The 9,955-nt window shown below is 36.4% G+C and overlaps 1 protein-coding gene across 1 annotated transcript; it reads right to left on the bottom strand.

The window, feature by feature from the left end:
• Positions 1-872: 872 nt before the first annotated feature.
• Positions 873-8,073, bottom strand: LOC112189470. Its single transcript, XM_024328810.2, has 4 exons — positions 6,041-8,073; positions 5,346-5,654; positions 4,796-4,887; positions 873-2,059 (listed from the first exon to the last, which is right to left on the bottom strand). The coding sequence occupies exons 1-4, from the start codon at positions 6,962-6,964 to the stop codon at positions 1,186-1,188; spliced, it is 2,199 nt and encodes a 732-aa protein (XP_024184578.1). The 5' UTR covers positions 6,965-8,073; the 3' UTR covers positions 873-1,185.
• Between the last annotated feature and the right edge of the window lie 1,882 nt (positions 8,074-9,955).

The following is a 9,955-nucleotide window of genomic DNA, read 5'->3' as shown; positions in this document are numbered from 1 at the left end:
AAGATGGTTTGGTTTGGTCGGTTAGGCGGTTTTCACCTATGTAATATTAACATGCTATTTATGAAAAAATTCATAGTAAAAATTCAATCTCAAGAATTGAAATTATGTTAAATTATCTAAATTTAAAATTTAATAATCAAAATCCAAAACATATAGTCCAAAACTAAAACCTAAATTAGATTCAAAGTGATTCACTTATTTAACGACTTAGCCATCAATACTAGCTAAATATGATAGTATTAAAGGTCAAAGAATGAGAGATTGAGAGATCAGGGATGTGATATGAAAGGATCAAAAAAAATTGTAGCTATTATATACTAAGGTTTTAAGCCTTTGGGCCTTGAATTCAATATGATAGTATATCATTTGAGAATAAAGTTACAACTGGAGATTTAGAACTTACTTAGAACAAACCGGACAAATGAATATATATTTATTATGTGTGTATATATAAAAAAAAAAACTTTCTCTCTTATATTTCAAACATATCGGTCGGTTTGGATTCTGCGGTTTAAGTAAAAGAGAAATCAAACCAATTCACAAATGGTTTGGTTCGGTATTGAACTGATTTTCAATTTTTAAAATCAAAAAACCTTAACCAAACCATATTTATCAGTCGGTTTTGGCCAGTTTGTACCATGTTTTGCACACCCCTATACTTAATTAGTTATCAAACCCTTATTTAAAAAAATTAAAATTAAATTAAAATTTAAAAAAAAAAAAAATTACTTAGAGTCGGGCTTTTTAAGCTTGCTGAAATATGATTGGTAACGTTTCTCATGCCAATATATCACCTTTATATAAGTCCATTTAAAGCTAAAACTTGGCAACACAATTGGAGGTCACTTCACCCTATCATAATCACCACGATATAAGAAATTTCAAACTTCCAATTCCCCAAACCATTTCAATTTTCTGTCATCCATCTTATGAAACAAGCTGTATCAAAGGATTCAAAAGAACAAAACATATCTAGCACTTTCACATCAAATTCTCTCTTCTAACTAACCACCACTCCATCTATACCTCTCCTCGGACCCATGTGAATTATGTACAGAGTCGAACCGAGCTCCTAGGACCACTCCGGTGGTTTAAGGGCTCAGCTTCGAGGCTAGGCACTGCATCAAGGCAAATGCAGACACGAAACACTCACCGGTACCAAACTACAGTGCAGTATAAATTGATTCATTTTCTAACTTTTGTATCTGTTGTTTGAAGTCGTGGTGATGACTGTGATCCACCACCAAGGGCAGCGGCAGCAGATTCAACATGCGTAAGAAGATACTCGTAGATCTTCTTCCTTAGCCTATCAATGGTCTCTTCAGAAACAGCCGTTGCTTCTTCTGCATCTGTATTAGAACCAATACTATCCAACCAATCATTCACACTCTTGAGCTGAGTTAGCATTCCTGATATTTGACCATTATCTGACAGAGCTGAAGTGTCCACATCAGCATCCAGGAACCTCTCCACAAATCCCAAGAACCAATCTTGTGACTGCAGTCGCAACATTTCAGCCAAGTCGACAGTCTCATATAGGCCATTTCCTTTAATCCATTCAGGTAGAGGTTGTGCCTGTGGTTTTTGACTGATGGCTGATCCATCCCCTAGTCGTCGAGGAGTCCCTGGTGAGGCACCAACCTTAAAGCCAACTGTCTGGCGAATTTTTCCCTGGGATTTTGTTGTGCCATTCTTGGTAGAGTTGTCTAGAACTAAGATGGGTTGATTTGCAGAGACATTCTTTTGGTTTTGAGAGGAAGCTGAAGCTGGAACTGAGGTTGAACAAGACTCTTTACTAAACACAGCAAAGGAAGACAAATTAGTGGCTAATGCAGCTTGTACCCATGATGCTGCCCGTTTCCGCCTCTCTGATGTAACCTTTAGCACTTCTTCTGACGGGCTTTCTTCACGATCTGGGGATGAACCAGCTGGTGTAATTTTGGATAGAGAATCAGCTACTAGACGAGCATTATTCAAGCTAGCATGGAGGGCTAAAAACTGCTCTACCGCAGGCTGTGGATTATCTTCCTTTGCAGTGGTAATTAGCTCGGAATATATGCTGCATGGCCAAATCATTAAAACACAATGTCAGACAATAAAGTAAAAATCTTAAGCTCACAGAAAGGTAATATCAATCTATGCCACAATTGGAAGTAATTCCGTGTGCACAATCTAGATACTTCAATTCTCATTGTTTCCTCAACCACAAATTCACAATTCAGACATCCAAAATCACCCAAATGTGATCAATTCTTTACAAACTTACTCTAACAAATCCAGTGTGTTTTTTTTTCTTTTCTTTTTCTTTTCAGTATTGCTTTCTTCTTATTATAAACTAGTCTTAAAAGTTATGCCAGTCATATTAGCAAACAATGAGTAAATTCCAAATCTTTCAATTATTGACCAAGTCATTTAGGTTAGCTGTTTGGAAGAATTGGTTTTGGCGATGCAAGCTAGAATTATCTTCCAGGATTGCTTTATTCTGTCATACATTTACTGTACATTAATTTTTTTCTCCAGGACATGGCACGGCAGGTATCCTACCCATCAAGCATTGAACTACACATGATATATAGAATGGGGTGTCAATGAAAAAATGATGAAAGCCTCATAAATGGGAAGTCACAGAAGTAAAATAAACATGTAAAGGAAACAAAGAAAGCTATATGTTAGTCACCCTTCAACTTAATCCTACTAGCCTAGTAATATATGTTTGAACATCTGAAACATCATCCTCCAAGTTATTAAACAGTGAGAAGTAATCACAATAAGGGAACTGAATCTAATATCTTTTGTTCTACAATCCCTGAGGATTTGAAGTATAGAGCAAAGCCTGCTCCCAACATGCCCAGGAAAAACAAGATGACTTAGTAGTTAGTACAAGTAGTGCTTTGATTCCTAGCCATTCTAGATATTTCAAAATACAAACTAGACCTATGTTAGTTTTTGATTGAAGAGTATTTCCTCTCTAAAGTCCAAACCATAAAGCAAGGTTCTATGAATGACTTATAAAAACGCGTTACATTGGGTAAATCACTCAGTTCACAGATTTCACAATTATTGCTACAGCTACCTTGTGGTTGAAGCCACCTTCTTCTATTTTTATTTTTTATTTTTTATATTTCTTCATATTTTTAGGAAACATGAGTTCATTAGAAAAAAGGAATGCAAAGACCACTGAAGAAGAAACTCTTTAAACTTACAAAGCTACAACTGAAATAGCTGGAAATTACAAATTACATCTACTCCCAAAAAGTGGCTGAAGGAATCCCTACTTAAGATATAGAAACAGCCACATGTGGGTATCTATGACCTCCATACCCGGTTTGAGTTTATTACTCATATGACAGTTAATTTCTCTCAGCTTATAGAACAAATTATACATTTGAGGCATCTGTATCCACATAACTTGTAAGTTGCTGCTACTCTGTACCTTCTAAGTGAATGAATTGCACTCTAAGAGTAACTTCTCTCAGCTTATATAACAAATTATAGATTTGAGGCATCTGTATCCACATAACCTGTAAGTTACTGCGACTCTGTACCTTCTAAGTGAATGAATTGCACTGTAAGAGTAACTTCATAAAACTAAGCAACAGTGACAAATAATCAAGTGTCTGCAAGAGCCCTTTTGCTTCTGAAAAAAAATACAATGGACGGCTTTTAACATGCACAATATCTCAGGAGAGTATACGAGGAAAAGAAAACAGGTTACCCATGTATTGTTTGTGCAGAAGAATGTAGGATTATGATGACATAGGCTAATGAAGAATTAATCAGGAAGTTCAACCCAAAAGCAGCCAGAATGGAATTGGATTGCATTGATCACAATAACCATCTAGCTATGGCTTGGATACTTAGGGATCATATATATGCATTAGATTGCGAATACTAATAAAGAAATAAACATTCTAATCTTCCATATTTCTGGATTCGAATGATCAACCTGCCAGACCCTAGAATTTTAAGGAGGAAGAAAACTTTAGCAAATAGCTAGGGAGATACCATGAGGAGGCTTGAACTCCACAGCACTAGAAGCAAACCATGGGCCTGACCATTTCTACTAAGTGCTAATCACTGCCTCATTATTCATTACTTTCTAAGGTGCTAAAGTAATCACTTGCCTCAACCTTATGGTTAGAGCAGCCTATCCAGCTTCATCAACCCCAGATATGACTGCCACCATCAATACATATCATCTTCACATTGACCTTTGCCTTCGTGATATCTACATGCATAACCACCCGAAGACCATAATTTTGTGTACATAAAATACAAAGGTTTTTCTTATTACTATGCCAAATGAGCATTGTTATATCTGTTTATAATCTCACGCACGCCACCATTGCTGTTCATATCCCCCATGTCTACTATGACTTAGTGCCGCTAGACTAACTATATGCACTACCGCCCTGGCTCCTCACCACTAACACAATGATCTCTTATGCTTTCATAACTTTAAGGGCATGACTATTTTTATCTACAGGAAAAATGGATATTTTTATCTCTATCATGCTCTGCAACCGGAGAAATTTACAAACAGACCTGATTGCAACATATATTGCTATTTTAGATTCTTTGGGTTATTATTAGTTAGATTCCATCTCCACGTCGTACAACCAAATTGAAATTTACAGGCACAAAGTGAATAATAGCCTAGAGTCCAGGAGGAAGATGTGTAGTTTGAGAAGTGCTATAAGTTAAAATTTGACAGCCGATAATTTTGAGAATCAACAAAAGGAAGCTACAAGTAATTGAACTATTCTATGTCACTGGTAATAAGAATTGACCTTACCTCAAACACCGTAGTAAGCTCTCTGCAGTAGAAGCCTCCTGCATTGCCTCTATTGCTGCCATTTGTGCTGAATCCCTGTGCCTCAAAACTTCCTGTTATGATAGATGTGAAAGTATATAGTGAGAGGAGTGCTGAGTTGCAGAACATAATACACATGTAGAAATACCAGCATACCAAATAATCATGCATGTCTTACACGGTGAACAGAAAAGTTAGCTGTTGCTCAGAAATAAATGAAACTATTGTTGAAACTTACGCTCCTAATTAAGAATTCTGGGTTTAGGGAAATAAATAATTGGTCAAAGCAAAACAAAGGCTACAAATTAAGGCAAGATCATAACCTAATTCGCAAACACAATTTGGGAATTCACATATCTGAGACTTAGTTCTTTTCAAATATCAAACTTCAGTGGTTAAAACCTCTGAAATTTGAGGGCACTCTCTACCCAATACAATGGCGGAAGGACACTGTAATATTACTCGATAAGCAGAAAACGAGAAGCTTTATGCAGTAAATTAACCAAAATCTAAGATGTTAGAGGAACTATACCTTTGCAAGCTTTGCAAGTGAGGATGGGAGTGAAGGCCATGGAAAACCTCCATCTGTCAATTTTCTGTTATTTAAAGGAACCTTGACCAAGTTTCCAGGAAATCCATTGTTAGATGCATCCGATGATTTTTTTCCAACTGATATTCTTGGTTTAATTGACCTGTCTTGATCACCCAAAGTTCCATTTGCTGCAACTTTCTTTGTTGACTGTTGAACCTTATTCTCCTCCTTCAATGACTTTGCAGATATCTGTATCTTATGCTCCTCTTTAGACCGCAACCTCTCATTTGATATACTTTTCCTAGGAGTCTGGACAATGCATGTTTTTTTTTTTCATTGTCAATAAACATAGTTGGCGCATAAGGGAAACAAAAAGTGAATTTTTTTTTTTCTGAATCTTTTGGAAGTTGCTGCAAATTCAAATAAAAAGAACATAGAGAAGAAGAATTTTCAAACAATGTAATTTATTATTACTGCACAATTTAGTTTTAATTGTCTATTTCCAAATTCAAATACTCTCTTACAAGAATATCCAAATCAGCAAATAAGTTCATTTAATGAATCAATATCAAATAAAGAGTGTATCCAAAGAAAATATCAATCAGACCACAAAATGAATGTCAACCAACCCAAAGCACAGGTAAAATCTAGTTATATCAATTTCATAACCCAAGTTGAAGAACAATAGAACTTACAGATGTACGAACTTCTAGCATCGAATCGCGTCTGGTATCCCTCGATTTTGAACTACTCTTCACCTCCATATTTCCTTCCCAGCTCTTTCTCAGAGCCTTAGCCCCCATATCAAATCCCTGAACCAAATTCTTGATTGAGTTTCCGGATACTGACTTCCTCCCATTGGGACTCACCCCGTGAACAGAACTAGTCTTTTCTACACCTCCCACCTTAGCTGTTGCCTTTACTTTTCCCTGATTCTTGACACTATTCGAAAATTTCTCAAATGTAGTTGGCAATGAATAACAACTTGTTGGAGATGATGGAATAGACCTTAAATTCAAGGACTTCAATCTGGCCAAAGATTCCTTCTTCACCTCTATATTCAATGATGGTTTAGATGGCTGAGACTTTGATCTGTTAAAAGACCCGATTTTCTTATCTAATTTCTCCTCCTTGACACTACTACTATTTAGTCTTGGTCCACCATGACTAGTTCCTAAATCTTTAGACTCAGATTTCACTTTGTCTCCATTTTTCGAACCCGAATTCGCATTATTGTTAAGAAATCCAAGAGAATGTGTTGCAACAATGTCCTCAGGGCTCCCTACACAAGGGTGTCTCCCCGGAACAGGCCTAACCCCATGAAGTATGGGGACTGGCGTAGCGGCTTGAAGCCGGTCCACATGAATGAACTGACCCAATTGAATCTTATCACTAAGAATTAAATCATCATGTTCATCAGGCAGAGATACATAAGTGGCATGAGAGGAATCTGATACCTTAAGATAGAAGCCTTGGTTTGGGAAAAGCTCACCCCCTGCCAGAGCTGGAACAATGCTCACAACTTGTAACAGAGACGACCTGTGCTCACCAGCCACTTTCACGTCTGTGTTCATGTGCTGTAAAAGCTTTAGCAGCACACCCGGGACAAGATTCGCCATTTTTTATCTCACCTCCAACTCCAATACGCATCAGAGAGAAGCCAAATACTCCAAAACCCAGATGAGAAAAGCCTCAAGTTTCAAACTTTTCTAAAAACCCAGGCGAGAAAAGCCTCAAGATTCAAACTTTTCTCAAAACCCAGATGAGAAAAAGCTTCAAGATTCAATTTTTCCTCAAAACCCAGATTAAGAACACAGATTTGTGAATACCCAGATGAAAAAAAAAAGCCTTCTTTTTTCCTTTGTCCAAGGTACCCAGATTGAATCTATGGACTTTGACGGGTTGCAGAGATTGGCAAAACGGGAACAATGCTTTAGAAGCAAATAAAATTTGATACCAAAGAAAGGTTTAATCACACAAAAGACATAACTAGGGAAACATGCATTGCACAAGATTCATGTTTGGTAGGTGTGAGTGAGCTTTTGCCACTAATAATGCTGACTATCCTTTTCAGGAAAAATATTAGAGGCCAACCGAAATATGAAATGTTGATATATATAAAAAAACCAAATCATCAACCACTACAAAATAATAAAGGGTTATCAACAAATGGCATTAATGATTGTGTGAGGCACAGAACAAGAAGCACCGACCCAGAAGAGGGAAATGAGTAAAGGACTATGGGGAATAGAGGCATTTGGAAAATATGGAAAATTTAATTGAATCTCATAAACAAACAAAATTGGGAAGAAGAACAAACTTGGAAACTTCGGCTGGATTCTATTATTTTTGCTTTTTGGGTAGAGAAGAAAACAAAAACTGGCCACTGGGTTTATGGAGAAAATTACAGATCAGCAAAAGGAGGAGGGTTGTGACTTGTGAGCACTGAACACGGGAATGGGAATGGGAATGGGAATGGAGAAAAAGGGGAAGAGATGATTGATGCCAGGCTTAATGTATGATTGAGTCATTTGAGTGTTGCATAGAGCTGTCAGGGTCTGACACAAACACAGTACACACAAGCACATCATAAAACAGATATAAAACTCGGAAGGTGACCCACTTTAGCTCCTCTGATTTGATTCATTTGGTTTGGGAATGAATGTGGAGCCAAGGAAAGCGGTTAAAGGGTCGCAAGAATTGTTGCAGCTAGCAACTACTGAGGTGGGGAATCTTTGCAGAAAACGAAACGTATCGGTGTGTATTTTTGTTTAGTTTATTGAAAATTTTAAATGATTTTTACGTTTCAATGCAATTTTGTAGTTCGGGTTTTTTTGACTTTAGTATGGAGAGGATGCAAATGGGTGCATGTGGACGGTAACCGATTGTGAGCATCAAGGTCATGGAGTGTCGGCTGCCTGAAAAAGTGTCACATCCCCAAGATAATAGCAGCATTGCAACCTTTATTTTATTTCACTTTCTTGAAAGAAGGAAAAAAAATCGATGAACTTTGATACCACAATCTAAGCTGGTCATGCAACTCATTCCCAGCAGAACGAAGGGAGCATACCCAGTAACAAGTTACCCTATCATGGTGGGGAGATTTGTGGTGAAGCTATATCGATCAAACTAAACGATATTAAAAACACACCCCCCCCCCCCCCCCCCCCCCCCCTCTAGAAGGAGGAAGGACAACATCCCAAGCCAAAGAGGCTTAGTAAATTTCATTAGTAAAAATGGTTTATTCAATATAGAACATAACATTATCACTTATCAACCACATGAAAAGAGAACTAGAGAAGAGTAGAAGACACTAAATTCACCAAATCTTAAAAATAACAATAAGGCCAACTCCAAGCACTAAACACAATATTACACACCAAAGTACAGTCAAGAAGCCCAAATTTCGAAATGATAGAGGAAGGGTCACTTAAGAACTAAAGAGCCAAGTGGAACCAGCAAGAACCTAAGACCAAGTAATTCTCCATAAGTTGAATACTACGAAAGACTACTCACTTCAAACAATTTGAGTGCTGAGCAGTCTATACCTAAGCAAAAACATTTCCCCTTCCTAGGCAATCTAGATTACTTGCTATCATACGTCGAGCACACTAGTATACGCCAAGTACTTATATAAAGACTCATTGAAGAGCTTTCACTAGAATAGACTTGGGGGAAAAAAAAAAATAACCAAGTAACTAGGAGGCAGGAGCTCCTTCCCCTTAAGGTTGGAGCACTCAGCCTCCTTAAGTTTTGGAATTGTGGGTTACAAAAGAATTCATTAAGGATAAATTTATCCCTCGTATGATCGTTTTTCAATTGCATTAAAAATATGGTAATAAGTAAACTTACGGACCTAAGGGCATCTTCCACCATAGGCTAAAAGCCAAATCAATTTAGCCTATTAAAAACTAAATATTCCCTCCAAGATATCTATTTGGCCTATCAACAAAAAACAGTGTTGCGATCATAGGCCAAATTTTATAAGTTAAAAATGAAGCATCATCATCTCCAATGACTATAATTCATTGTTTTACTTTATGTTGTTGACTTGCTGTTTATGTTTTGGTACATCATATTCTAATACTCTTTTTCCCAGCTCGGAAGATAACTCCGAGTATGATTTTGACGAAGCTATTAATAAAATTAGATTATTTACTTAAATAAAAACAAGTATGTCATAAAAATTAATGACTATATATTTATTTAAAAAATTTTAAACATATTAATTATTGAGCTTATATTGAAGATCTCAATGAAATAATTGTTATTATAAATAACACATTTTATATAAGAAAATTGTCTTTATTTACATGTATAATAATAATACATAAAGAAAAAAAAATAAAAAAAATGGAGCCCACTATTTGGCTTATAAAAATAGCCCACTATTTGGCTTATAAAAATAGAGGTCAAATACCTAGAACCATTTGGTCTAGTGGCATAAGTCTCCTTTTTGTAAATGGGAGGTCGTAAGTGACTCACAATAGACTAGTAATTGATTAAAAAAGGAAAAAAATGGAGGCCAAATTTGGCCTTTCAAAATTTTCTTTTTCATTATTCAATTTTTTTTGTTTTTGTTTTTTTTGTTTCAGGTTCTTGCTGTTTTA

Source organism: Rosa chinensis, chromosome 2 (assembly GCF_002994745.2).
Source record: "Rosa chinensis cultivar Old Blush chromosome 2, RchiOBHm-V2, whole genome shotgun sequence".
Lineage (NCBI taxonomy): Eukaryota > Viridiplantae > Streptophyta > Magnoliopsida > Rosales > Rosaceae > Rosa > Rosa chinensis.
This window is presented reverse-complemented; position numbering and strand designations above follow the sequence as displayed.